At 43.0% G+C, this 14,262-nt stretch overlaps 1 protein-coding gene across 13 annotated transcripts in view; it reads left to right on the top strand.

Moving 5' to 3' along the window:
* Positions 1-14,262, top strand: part of tenm4 (teneurin transmembrane protein 4) — a 158,210-nt gene that overhangs the window by 29,665 nt on the left and 114,283 nt on the right. For all 13 annotated transcript variants that reach the window (XM_034604130.1, XM_034604128.1, XM_034604133.1 and 10 more), the window contains exons 2-3: positions 6,501-6,789; positions 7,656-7,928. In XM_034604130.1, coding sequence (XP_034460021.1) covers positions 6,567-6,789; positions 7,656-7,928 — 496 coding nt within the window. In that variant the 5' untranslated portion in view covers positions 6,501-6,566. The remainder of the gene's footprint in view (positions 1-6,500; positions 6,790-7,655; positions 7,929-14,262) is intronic.

Raw genomic sequence — 14,262 nt, 5'->3', positions numbered from 1 at the left:
CAATGCACCGGGGGCACATCTCTCAAAACCTTGCATACGGGACTCACGTAATTTACATGCAGGAAGAAAACGTGTTTTATCCGGTGAAGCGACCCCGGAGGCATCTGAACAGCACTTAAAACATTGGTGTCGCAGCATCAATTATTTTCCAGCATGTTGGTCCTGAACCTTCCTGAGGCTGCAGCGGCAAACCTTCAAATACTCGTAACAGTAGGTCTGACAGTTACAGATTCACAGTAAGTTGATTATTACTCAGTGGGAATTAGGTTTGGTTTTTCACTGCAGGCGATCTATCGTTTTTTTATACTGCAGTATAATGAGTATTAATTGTACCCTAATGAGAGACAGGTCGCTACCAGGGCGACCTCTGCACTCGCTGGCCGGGATTGAAAACAGAAACACTTCAACCTACCGTTCAGAAGAAACCAACGTGAACCTCATGTTGTTCTTTTCCATTAAACCCTTTTAGAATTTTTTACTCTGGATCTACTTTGGATCTGCAGCGGCAATCCAGCAGAACATAGTAACGTATTATCGTTTAGCAGCAATATCGATATCGGATGAGTGGAAATCTCGGCCCAACGTGAGCACTGCTAACGTTTTTGCTGTATTTAGCGAAGGTCAGGGGCAGACATCAGTGCAGAATGTGAATAAAGAGACTTGCCTGTCCTCTCTGTTATTTACCAGGCTGATTTAAAAGCATTATTCCATTGCCTGCTCCCTCTGTCAGGACTAAACCTTGAATTGCTTAGAGTGATTAGTAGCAGGGAGCGTGCTGCAGCCGCGGTCCCAGGCTACTTTTGTTTATGCTCAGGCTTTTACGCATTCTGCTCTGTGCACTGTGCGGGGCTCGCTTTTGATCCCGCAAGGAGGTGGCTGCTGAAATACCCCACCGCTGTTCTCCCCCCCTCCCCCCCTGCTCAGCCTGCATTAGCACTGCCCAATTCAGTTTTGTTTGGCAAGCAATTCAGCCCCCGACCCCCCACCCCCCCATCTACCAAAGTCTCCATTGAAAACACACCTTTCTGTCGACCAAGGAGGCTTTTCTAAAGAGCCCCGGCATGTGAAAGATCTGCAGAAAAGAAGTAAGTGGTGCCTGTATGGAGTTTTCCTTCCTCTCAATGGACCTTGTAGACAATGTTCTTGATATCTGCCCAAATTCCCTCTATGCTGCTCTAAAGGCTGCTTGGGTTTGTGTGCAGTGTGTGAGCTAACTGTCAGCAAACCCTTTCACTACCTCTATAAATATATATATACACAAGTTATTTTAATACAGTGTCACACGCTAATTAACAGTCGACGTTTTGATGAAATGTTGCTTTGTTTCCCCGTGAACTGCAAAGCCGCAATCACGCAAAGGAAAAGTATAAAGCTCGCGCGCAGAATATCAGCAATCATCTGTCTAAAAAATGTCATCACTAATCAGCAATGCATTACGTCTCGATGTTAGTGATCAATCGTAATTAAGTGATTTCACAGACAAGTAATCATTTTAGATTATACTCCCAGGGATTTGCTGAACAACGGGCATGTGTTTCCCACGTCACCCTCTGTGTAACACTGCTTTTTGTTGTTAGTTCACATTTAGTCGCGGGTTCTGCATGTTTAAAAATTCATTCGACATGTATAAAAAGCAGCAAACGGCTAATTATCATGGAAAACAGGGCTTTGCTTCCGAGAGAAGGTTAGATTTATATGCGGCAGCACTGAATAGCAATTCTCAGCACACTGCTAATTGTTTGATGGATAGTACGGAGCCATTTGCATTTATATTGTAGCCCAAACTCCTCCCACCTATTTAGATCCCATATTTAACTAACTCCTGACACTGGGGCAACGGTCACAACAGGCTGCCCGGGCAGAAACCCCGGCGAGTGGGGCTCTGCAACCCGCCGCTCACACTGTGGGTGGTTTGTTTTATGGGTTCGTTTGACAGAGTTTGTAGAAGCTGCAATTGTATCGTCTGCGGCTATAAAGTCAGCAGCCTCTTTGCATTTTAGCGTTTGGCAATCCTCGATTTCTAGGAGTCAAGATGTGCCAAATAAATTACAACCAATTCAGAAAAGAACTAAACTCAAATCTCGACATAGTCCTCAGTTTTGATCATCGCATGATCGTCATATCTGCAGCAAGTACAAATAATACATCTAAAAACTGAATTTAGTATTGATTGATACTGAAAATACTCCTTATTGCACCTTCTTGTTCTTGTAAATGCTTTGAGTGTCTGTTTAACAGCAGTTAAACAGCACCACTGAATTGGAGGTTTGCAAAGATCTACAGTGATACAGATGACTTAAGACTTAATTAAGTGTAATGCCAGTTAAACCTAGGAAATAAAAGCCTTGGTTGAAAATGGTTTCTTTCGTTTTTTTGCCACTGGCACCACTTTAAAAAATGTTTTACCACAAGAGAGTTTAAACTCTGCCTTCTGTCGGGTTTACTCTGTATTAAATTGGTCTTAATCTTTGATCACAAGCAGAGAAATCATACACAAAGGATGAAAAATGATCTGTCAAGACCGGTCAAAGGAAATGCAGAGGCTAGTGATGAAAAGCTGTCTGTAACAACTCGACTCCTTTCATGCTACAGCATGTGTAATGTTTATTAGCTTCCCTGAACCGCCAATTAAATCATTTTTGATGAAGCTTTTCTGTGAGTGACTCAAATTCGCATGAACTTATTTACAATTTTATAATCTAAACTCTACAGAGTGCATTCTCTAGCAATATAAATAATTGCTTTCAGTCATGTACATGTCATGAATCCCATTACCACCATAGATTGAGAATAAATAGATTGTATATATAAGCGATGGTGTTGATATGCCGCCTGATTTTTAGCAGCTTGCATGTTGTGGTGACGTTATCTAACTAGTGTGAACATTGGTAAGTTAGCTTAGTCGATGTAAATAGTTTTCATTGCTCTTATTTAACTCATAATTATGTTATTTATCACATTCACTTACTTTTCTCCTGTCAACATGTCTGCCAGTGAGATGCTTTGCCAAATTGCACGTGCAAAATAATACCATAATCGTATATTTCTGCTTCGTCGACAAACCGTGGACAATCGAAAAACTCTCGGTTGCACCTAAGTCTCCTCTGCCGCTGTCAGCTGGTGTTAACTCGGCAGAACACCTGTTTCCGCTGTAGCTGTGCACGCTCCCATGACAGGCCTGCAGGTTCTTAATAGACGGGCAGACCTGAGCAGCACCTGACGCCGGAGCCGAGGGCATCAGAGCAGCCAACAGTAACAAGCCAGACTCCCAGATGACGTAATAGAAACTGTTCGCAGCAACTTATTTCTTAAAAATCAGCCCCTCCAACGTTTTTATGCCGGCCCACCAGTGGTGAAACTCTGTCACTCAGTCAATCACGGATATTCGTGTTGGCCGGGGAGGCCCCGCTGCCGCGCTCCAGCCAAAATCAGTTGGCACGTCCTGTGCGCCTGCAGGGAGAACAGGAAGAGACACACACACCGACCCTGCTGTCCCACATCCATGCAACTGATAGGAAACAACCGGCACATACTAAAACACTTAATTAATCAAATTGCTCGTTGTGCTGTTTAATTGCAGATAATTATAATTTTTGCTGGTATCAGTATTCTGTGTTTCTAAAGCTGCCGAATTCTTTTTGTTGATCACATTATTAGTAGAATCAATACTCGAGTCTGCAGCCGCAACCTTCACACACACGCATTCCAACACACACCGATCTTACGCAACATCACTGTATGTGATGACTTCCAATCGACACAATTCATTGTTCATCGCTGCCGGCAACACTCGCTCTGCAGAAGCACATTATTGGTCTGCTCACAGCTGCCATACATTTGCTTTACACGCACAGACAAACCTGACTCTACCCTGGCCAGTTGTAGACAATGCAATTCAGAAATGTAGAGTCTGCAGTTGTTTTAACGGGGGAAACAGACCATCCATCATTTCTTTTGTCTATCCAGAGAGACTTCAATTGATTTTGGATCATTGCATAGATAGGGCGGTGGGCTCCTTTTCGGCAGCGCTGAAGCTTTTGCAGCTCAGGCTTTAGAGGAACATTGTCTTTGAAATAACAGCATTTGATTGTTATCTTCATTTCAGAGATTTCGGTTCAGGGAAGTCATTTTTCACTGGTCTTTGTAAATAACTTTTTCCAACTGAGCCTTTGTGAACGTGCCCTCATTAACCTTTTTCTTTCCGTGTTTCAAGCTACTTTTTCCTGCCCCCTTATGTGTTAGCATGAGATGAGAATAACACTTTAAAAATAACCCTCTTATTATTACTTACGAAGGCACGCAGAGACACCTCGGTTAAATAAAACCTTCTGTTTATTATCCTCACGTACCAGTACAGTTAATACAATGCTGGCATTTTCTCTGTTTTGGCTCTTTCTCTCAGGATTTAGACATAGACAGATGAACAAAAACAACAGCTTTGCTGTCTGGCGCTGAATTGCAATAATAATGCCAGATGTTGCCGATTTACGACGAACAACGCTGTTCGGTTTTTACACAATATTTTCGTGTGAAAGCTCTTACAGCCGCACATGAGGTGGACACGTTTCCAGGTTCCTGCATTTGCATCGCATATCATCCGTCTTTGTTTCTGGGCCTGTTGCTTCATTGAAACACTTCTCTCGGTTTCCCAGGGCCTCAAAGGTACGTCTCATTGCATACCAGCCGATTAATAATGAGGAGGAGCGGCAGCCTCGGTGGAACGGAGATGGCCGGAGCCCTGAGCCCGGCTCTTTGGAAACAAAAACAATGCACTTTACAGAACATTCTTCCAACTTTAGAAAGCTGCTTGCTCTCTGCTCGCTCACATTTGCATAGCGTCAAGGATCTTGAGCAAAAGGTAAAAAAAAATTAGCAAACCCCTACAAGCTGCATCTGAAATCTTGAGAGCAGCTGAAGTGCTCTCGCGGCTGCAGAGTGGGAACACCCCCACCGAACACCCCCATCCCCCCACCCCCCCATGTGGCGGAGGTCCTGCTATTGAGGCCCATTGAGCCCCCAAGTCATTAATCATTGGGATCTTTTCAGCTGTCAATACGTACAAAAAGAAACCCACAAACCCAACAATGGCGTCTTAAATACAAAGTTTTTTTTTGGGAAGCAGGGGCAAATATAGTTCACTGGGGATTATTGTTTACTGCTTTGTCCGGCACAGAATTCATAAAGAGCTTATCTTGAGGAGAAATCCCTGAATGAACAACACGGCCATATTGTCAGTTAGAAACTCCAGGAAAAAAAAAGATATTCACCTATTTTTAAACGAGCTGTGTTCTCTTTGTTTGTTGACTCTTCAAGTGGTGGTGAGCAAGTGGTGTAGGAGCAAGATGAATAATACGCTTCTCATGACATGTAATCGTGGATACGTCATCGTGTCATTGCATTTGGACGCAGCAGGGAAATATACAGTATTGCTGCGATATCTGGCTCATTAATCCCCGATGGTCAGTAAATGAGCTTCGGAGTAAACAGTGGCCGAGCCTTTAATCAAGTTTACATCCGTATTGACATTTGTTAATCCGACTCAATATTCTTTAAACCATGTGGTCGCTCGGAATGAGCTGTTTCCTCAGCATCGTCGGTCAACTACAATAATATATACTAGTCATTTATCACATTTTTGTTATGTTGCACTGAGATGATAAAGTCTCTTGATGGGACGTTTGTTTTAAATGAGAATATTTGTACGTGTGTGTGTGTATATACATAAATACAGAGCGAGCAAAACCAAGAACAATTATACTTGATTGTGTTTAATCACGTGTCTTCTTTTCAGATTATTCAATGTTGTGTCCTTCAATACAAGAAAATCCAAAGCAGCTCAGTGCTAAGTGCTGAAATCCCCCCCTCTATATTGATCTTGTTCTCCGTGTGCTATTTGACATTTGTAGTTTTATGTTTTGGATTATAATCATCTCTGCTGGTTCAGTTTAGCCCTGGATTTGTTCGGCTCCTCTGGTTTTTCCGCCGGTGATGATTTCTAACATATAAACAACACATTTCATGGAAGGACACCTGCCACTTTTACCGATGCTACAGGCCCAGTAGTTCTATGTGTGCCACATAAAATGGAATATTTGTGGGGGACTTGTACCGTAAACTTTAATAGGAGCAAGATTTGTTGTGCCATGTTGTATTAAATCTAATCCTGGTGGTTCCTCATGTGTCTGTGTGCTGCGGCCTGCGTGCACTACTTGTACATGCACTTGCATTTGATCTATTTCCCTGATTGCCGTGTGTGTGTGTGTGTGTGTGTGTGTGTGTGTGTGTGTATATCTGTGTTGTGTGTAACGTGAACTAGTATGATGCCTCTCTGAGTAATAGTTGCTCATGGTTGCAAGTGATTAAATGTTTGCCTTAGATGTTGTTCACATCGTGTAATGGAAAAACAACAATGCATTACGAGATTCCATTTAAAAATCAACACTTTTGTCAAAGCCTCTTTTCTTACAGCAAAATGTTTCTCCTGTGTTTCTCTTCTGCAGAATCCCTCAGACTAAAAACGCCGTCGTAAACCCTCGTTTGATGTTGAAAACAGCGCGGAGGAAGCCATGGAAGTGAAGGAACGTAGACCCTACCGCTCGCTCACCGCCCGGCAGGACACAGAGCGCCGCTACACCAGCTCCTCCGCCGACAGCGAGGATGGAAAACCCAACCCCAAATCCTACAGCTCCAGCGAAACACTCAAGGCCTTTGACCACGACTCAAGGATGGCCTACGGGAGCCGCGTCAAAGAGATGGTCCATCACGAAGTGGACGAGTTCAGCCGGCAAGGTCTGTGCCAAATAGTTGATACACTGCGCTAGTATCTTAAATGGAAGTGATTGTCATTGATACCGGTTCTGTCCATCGATAAGTATATTAGCTGTGCACAGTGGCATGAAAAGGCCAATTATTATTTTAAGGGCACGTTGCTCCGCGTCTCAATGTATGCATCAGTGCATTTTCATTAAGGCGTCTCTGGGTAATTCACATTCAGCCCCTGTAGAGGTCACTCTGCATAGTTAAACTATTAACACAACTTTCCATGCCAGTGTTAAAAAGTGCAGGGGACTCATGTAGATCTCCACCTGCTCATTTAGATAAATTATTGAACCTTCACGGAAGTATTTGTCTGCAATTGTACAAAAAAATATACTTCTTGATTATGACGGCATGAGAAACAATGGGGGACTTAGGTTGAGATATATATATAAAGTTCATATTAATATTCAATTATATGCATCAGTGACCTTTTATGGGGGATAAACTCAGAAAGAGCAAAGCTCTTCTTATTTAAATTGAACTGAATCTTCTGAGATTCTTAAATCATGAAGGTTTGTGTCTCCTGCCTCGTGGAGATTGTTCTTATTACTTTGATAGAGAGAAAATTAAAGTGGCAGATATCTCAATTTTCAAATATGACACACAATCACTTAACATTCTCACACATAGGGACTTAAAAATACTACCTGCACCTGCATCTTCACATAACTTCACAGCTTTTTGCTTTGTGAAACTTTGAAATGATTGCTCCACGTCTCAAGGCCGGGATATTGCTGTGGTTTCATTCTGCTATGAATACAGTTCATTATGTTAAGTGATGCAGTTAGCGGCAGGTTTAATTACCAGAGCTTTTTGTGTTTATTGGCTCGCTGTAGGGGCCGACTTCTCCCTCCGAGACCTTGGCTTCGGAGAGGCCCTGCCGTCCCACGTAGCCACGTACCGGACCGACCTGGGGATGCCGCACCGCGACTACTCGGTCAGCGTGGGCTCGGACGCCGACACGGAGACGGACGGCATCATGTCGCCGGAGCACGCCGTCAGGTTATGGGGACGCAGCAACACCAAGTCGGGCCGCAGCTCGTGCCTCTCCAGCAGGGCCAACTCCAACCTAACTCTCACTGACACCGAACACGAGAACACAGAAAACGGTAGGGCCCTTTTTCTTTTTTCTCTCCCTCACTTTTCTCTGCCAGCCCTTGTCAGGCTGCCTGACTTCACACTGCCTGCTTTTACCACGTGGATTTGATTTGGGAGTTGAAATGAAACGGATACGTGCATATTTTTTCAGACATGTTTTTCTGTTCATTGAGGCAGACAGAAAAACACAACACAGACTAGACTGCTCTGCGTGTCATTGAGACTGGAGGATGATTGTGTTGATTTGGATTGGTTTCCTATTTGACGATCACCACATGAGCGGCATCTTTTCTTGTCTGTGTAAATTTCTGGATGTGTTTTCATCCTTCTGGAATTATTTCTGTCCGACCAAATTAAAGTTGACAGATTGATTAAGCTGTTTGTAAACCGTCTCTGAATTTGGCTCCAGACCAACATATTCAGGATTTTAATTCTTTATGAAAAGACAACTTCTATTGTTTCAGCACAAGCACAATATTCATCACTTTGTTCCCTCTATATTTCTTTTTTTTTGGAGCATGTGGGTATGTACGTTAACTTTGATAGAAATTGGCCTGACAGGTTCCTCTTGATGACATCAGTGCCAGGAAGTGTGCGGTCACATGCAGGGAGTTTATCTCTCCGTAGCTCGGTATCTCTAATTTGCCCTGAGGGCCTGACGCAGCCTGTGTGCTTACTCAGGTCACATGAGCTCAGATAATATGTAAATATGAGCCGTGTCAAGTGCCAGAATGAGCCAGAAGATACGGGCGGTTCTGCTGAAGACACAGTATTCTTATTCAGTTTGGAGATTAGCATACGATGAAGTAATGATATTACAGAATTCTGTTTGGAAGCAAGAAATACCATTTGGATTCTCGGCTCCGTCCCCCAGGCGTTTATTTGTCTTGCTTATTTGGCTCTCGGAGCATTTTCAGTACATTTCGGAGGCAGTACCTGGCAGACAGGTTTCCTCTACTCACGGCGCCCTTTTGCGTCCAAAATGCCAACTCCTCTCTGCATTTGTTTACCGGCGCTTCTGCCAGTTTTGGGATTTTCTTTTTCTCTTCCTCCCTCGTTTGCTGCCATAGTGTTGCTCCGTGGTGAAATTTAAGTTCTCCCTCACATTATGCATACATTACACTTCAGAGATAGTCGAACTCATCAAGGGGCCCAGCAGCGAAATTCTAATTGCCCCTGCACAGCCTTGCAGAGAACCTTGTGAATAGTTTTGCATTTCAAAGTGTGTCACATTATGTATTAGCTTCTTATTATAACTGACAGAAATGACTCTTGGAAGTGGAATCCATTTGCCCCAATGACTCAGCGAGCGAACGTGGCATCCCCCCTGCTTGATCATCTGAGATGCCAGGGGACTTGGATTTTGGCTGCATTGTACATAATTAAAGAGAATCTCCTCGGATGGCTGTTCAGGGGGCCGGTATATGTACTCGGTGCACCCGTAGCTGCGGCATCTCGCCGCATCTGTGAGACCCAATCGAGATTCTAAGTAGCTTTTTATTCCACTCACCCAAGCAGCAAGAGCACTTGTATTCAGCGTTTAATTCAGTAATGCCTGATAACATACAATTTATATATGGCAAGTTAATTAAAATCCATTGAGCGGACCTGCTTGTGTGTGCTTTAATCTCCGCGAATCAACAAACCATTTACTCTGCTTTAATGTATTCAAGCCGCTGGGCAGCTCCCCCCCCTCTTCACGTGTGACTCACTTGACCCTGGTTTTAATTCATGCAAATAGGCAACAGCGAATATTTTTTGAGGGCTCATGTGACTCCGAGGCGTCTGTTACTGTACACGCTGTGAGGTAAACCCCCCCACCCCTGCCCCTGCTGAACACGACTTTCTCTTAACTCCAGATGTTTTCCAGCTGTGATAAGATGATAACATTTGCTGCTACATTGATTGACAGAAAACATAAGTGATCCCCTCCAATCACTGGTGTTTAGGGGGTTTTGAGCACTGGCAAAGCAATTATGTTCCCCACCTACTGTTAGAGTCTGCACATGTGTGTTCTGTCAACACGTATAGATGACTTGCTGTATGTGTGTATGCGTGTTGGTTAGTATTAATAATGCAGTATGTGGAGGTATGTGTGTGTCCTGTAGCCATACTGCCTCTGGTCCATAGGGAGCCCCTTAACAACACTTCTGCCTGTGACTGCTGAGTCACTGCACATCCTAGCGAGGCCGAGCCGCACGGAGGCCGGCCCGACTTGCTTTGTTTGGGAGAGGGCTGCTGTTTCTGAGTTTGGGCCCATTAAAGCTTATCCAGATGTGTGCTCTAATCTCAGCCTTCCCCCCACTGTTATGGCGAGACTCTTACATTTCTGTAACCATGAGAACCAGCAGTGGAGATGCAGCCACAAAAGCCTGCTGAGGGACTCTTGTTATTCATGGGTTCCATAACCTGTGGAGAGAAATAATGCGGCTGAGGCCTACGCAGTTTCTTTTTGATGGGAAAAATGCTCGTGTGACTGACACTGGTGTTTTTCTACGGACAAAATGTCATTAGTTCCAGTGGCTGGTTAGTTTGTGTACTGACTTTGCTTTCCTTCACTCTCCTCCTGGGAATACACACTCACACACACACACACACACACACACACAGGTACATGTACCCTATATGTATGCCTACAGCAAACAGGATTTGAGTAATGACAAATAATTAAAAATTACTGTAAAATTTAGCTCCGAGGGTTTAGACCCCTAATAGTTCACAAGCCTGTACCTAAGATGAACGAGAGAAACATAAGGAAATCCATACTGGCTCAAACAGTAAGAGGAAGGAGCATGAGGAGGTTTAGATGTTCCAGGGGCTGAAAGAACAACCTGGAACAGATGTGGAGGGAGAAATCTAAAGTGGTGCTTCGAGCATGTGGGGCTGTGACCCCCAGACTTAAAGAGAAGGAATCACCCAACATCTCAAATCTCCATCCAGAAGAGCAGAGTCTTAGGAGAGACGCCAAGGAAGACATCCATCCCCCCCTTATCTGTACCGCTTATCCTCTGAGGGTCGTGGGGGGAGCTGGAGCCAATCCCAGCTGATAATGGGGGAGAGGCACCAGTCCAACACACCTATGGTTAATTTAAAGTCCCCCAAATTACCTTCACCTCCAGAATATGTGGAGAACATGCAAACTCCACACGGAGAGACCCCAGACTAACCAGGAACACATATATACTGGGGCAGTAGGTTTTTGTAGTTTTATTTTGCCAGTGTGGGTCCTCCACTGTGTAACATTTTTTTTTTTAGAGCTAATTAATTTTAATCATCTCTCACTACTCGAATCCTGCCAGCTGCACAGGCATCGCTCCGGGGCACCGCCTCCAGGAGCACCGCTGAAATTTTTATTGTGAAAGTCCGTCCACAACCTTTCAATTTGAATAACTGCAACACTCGAGCAACTGATGCGCCTGTCGAGATCTTCACACGCGTCTGAAGTCTCCAAAATCGACATTTGTCAAATTCATTCAAAGTCCATCAGAGCGCAGCCTTGACTGTTGGTTTTCAGCACCGACGGAATCACAACACTCCCTTTTAGCAGAGCTCGACCAGTAGCAGTAATTATATTGATGATAATAAGAGTGCATGTGCCACAGAAACAGCCACTAATACATGATTAGCAGCCCCGATGGCAAATGTCACATTCACAACCATCGCACAAAAAAAACGAGTGTATACACAGGAAGCAGGTCGAACGACGGAGGCCGGGCTCCTTCTGCACTTTTAACAAGTCCTCAATAAATTCTTCAGCCCGATTTCAGAAATTCTTACAGGTATCCAGAGGGATGACGCAAGGATTGGTGCGATGTATCCGTGTGTTCAGTGGCAGCTGAATCTCCGGCCTGCTGCACGGAGGAGAGGGTTTATGACAGCACAAAGGGAATCGCATTAAAGCCGACTGGACGTAATGAAACATACAAATGGCAATTTCATGTTTTATTTTCGAGTAGGGGACCAGTTTGATTGTGAAACACTGGAAGAAGGATGTTTTTTAGAAAGCATCAGCAGTATCATTCAAAATGTTATATAAAGTATATATATAGTGGCTTTTTGTTCATAGTTTTTATAGCATTTCACATTTTTATCACGAGGCTACAACACTGACTAATGATATTAAGTGGCAAGCAAAAATAAAAAACCAAAAAAACGGACTTGAAGACAAATGATCGTCGTGTTTCTTAATTCAATTCTGCCTTTCTTGGTCTTCGTGATTAAACACGAGTCATCAATCTGCATTTTTACCTTCAAAGCACATCGTGGCTAATTTCCCGATGTGATCGGGCTTTTAGTCGGAGGGGGGGTGAGAGCACCATTTATTGACGTTGAGTTGTCAGATGAAAAGTGGCCGGTCCTTTTCATCAGGATTTAACGCGCACGCCCTATTTTTTTCTACACAGATTTGTTTACAGCTGTCAAGATTAGGATGTTTTCTTTCCGCCTCCCTTGCTGCTGATAACCTTAGATTTCCATACAGAGATATAAAAGCCAACTTCTATTATTCAGATTGCGTTATGTTAATGAAGCTTATCTGCTTTGCACATTATCACACAAAATTACTAATAGTGGCTACGAATTAATACTTGATTACCTCTGTCTCTTCGAATAATACTTATAGCTTCTCGTAAAACAAGACATATAATATTAGAGCAATAATTCGAAGTACTTTTCCTTATCCGTGTTGAACGCCGTGTATCCCACATTGACGGTGATTTATTCCCTCGCTGCCGAAACTTTGAACCGCTGAAGGGGTTGAGGTTAAGAGCTCCGGGCGGCGCTCAGTTACTAAATCTTTGAACATAGCTTGACTCCTGTTTGAGGGACAGGTGTTGGACGTCGACGCGTGTCACAGCCCTGAAAGGATGAAGGGCTCTGAAAAAGCAAATCTCTGGTGGATTTGCACTTGAGCCGGGGGGGGGGGGGGGGACGACACATCAGCCTGTCCCCTGGCTGTGTTTGAGAGTGAAGTATTGAAGGAACCTGTCCTCAGCTCTACTCGCTCCTGTTGTTCTTGGCCCAAGCCACATTTCCGTTGTGTAGCAAAACACCAACTGAGCTCGAGGGTGATTGGTCAACGTAATTATTATTATAGGACATTTAACCTTTTTAATTAGTTATTTTCTTCTGTTAAAGGCTCTCGTTCTGTTGTTTTTTTACCCTAAGTTGACCCAGGAAGTGTTGCAACGTCTGAAAACGCTGTTGATCCTTCGTCATCCAGAGGAGAATCAGCACATTGCTTTGATGTATATTCCACATTTAAGATGTGATTTCTATCTTTGAACTTTCTCCCCTGGAGCTTTAACACAACATACGGAGCTCGTGGGGTGAAGTGGAATCAGACTTCCAATTAGACACTTCCTGTATAAGGGTGAGAGCGTGTTTTAACGCTGTGTGGTGGGACCACAGAGATGGACTTTCTTGATTGTGCCTAAACACAGGACAAGGTACACGACCACATGAAATTATGAATTACACTATTTATGCATGAAAATTAAAGACAGAAAAATCTATTGTCATACGTGAGAGTCATATTGTTACTGAGTCTCATCAGTTTTAGTTTGAAAAAATGAATTTTAGTCCATAAAGCCTTTCCGTCTTTTATTCTTAATTCTTTATACAAAAGCATTTAGTTGTTAACAGAATGTTCTTTTAGGAAAGGAAAAATATATATTCACAGTATAGCATTTACATATCAGTATGTTTAAGTGACAGATAACTTTGTGCACATTAAAATGTAATTATTCTCATATTACATATAGATATATAAATAACATCTTTTATGTAAGATGCTTCACCTTGAATCTTTTCACAGACTAAAACAAACGTTTTAACTGACTATAGGGAGTGATTGTCTTTTTTAATTTACCAAGCTATTACTTGTAATTCTCTGAATGCTGTAGAATATTCAGTAAGATGAGAACCTCCGGTAATATAAACCTAAATCTGCTTGTGTTTTGTATAAAACAATTCAAAAGGCTTGATACAAATAGCAAAACAAAAAACTCACATGGGTTGATCTGACAACGTAAACTATCTTTATTACCGTATGTTGCTTTTATTAACCTATTTTTCTGAAACTAGCTTTTCCTAAATATTGCCATATTCTCTAAGAAGACGCTTCCATGTCCAGAATTACACAGCGATCGTTCAAACAAGTTTGAAACTCACTTGAAGAATCCAGATCAAGTAAAGCAGTAAGTATTTGTATCGGCTGAGTTATGACAGAAGTGACTAAAGTCGTCTTATGAAGAGTCACAGAAACAATTAAATCCTGTACACAGTTGGGATTGCTAATGAGCAGCCATCCTGCCGAGATGAATATAATCTCTTTTGTTAAAAAAC

This window comes from Hippoglossus hippoglossus, chromosome 13, assembly GCF_009819705.1.
Source record: "Hippoglossus hippoglossus isolate fHipHip1 chromosome 13, fHipHip1.pri, whole genome shotgun sequence".
NCBI classification, from domain to species: Eukaryota; Metazoa; Chordata; class Actinopteri; order Pleuronectiformes; family Pleuronectidae; genus Hippoglossus; species Hippoglossus hippoglossus.
Note: the sequence above shows the minus strand (reverse complement) of the source record. Positions and strands in the feature narration are given on the sequence as shown.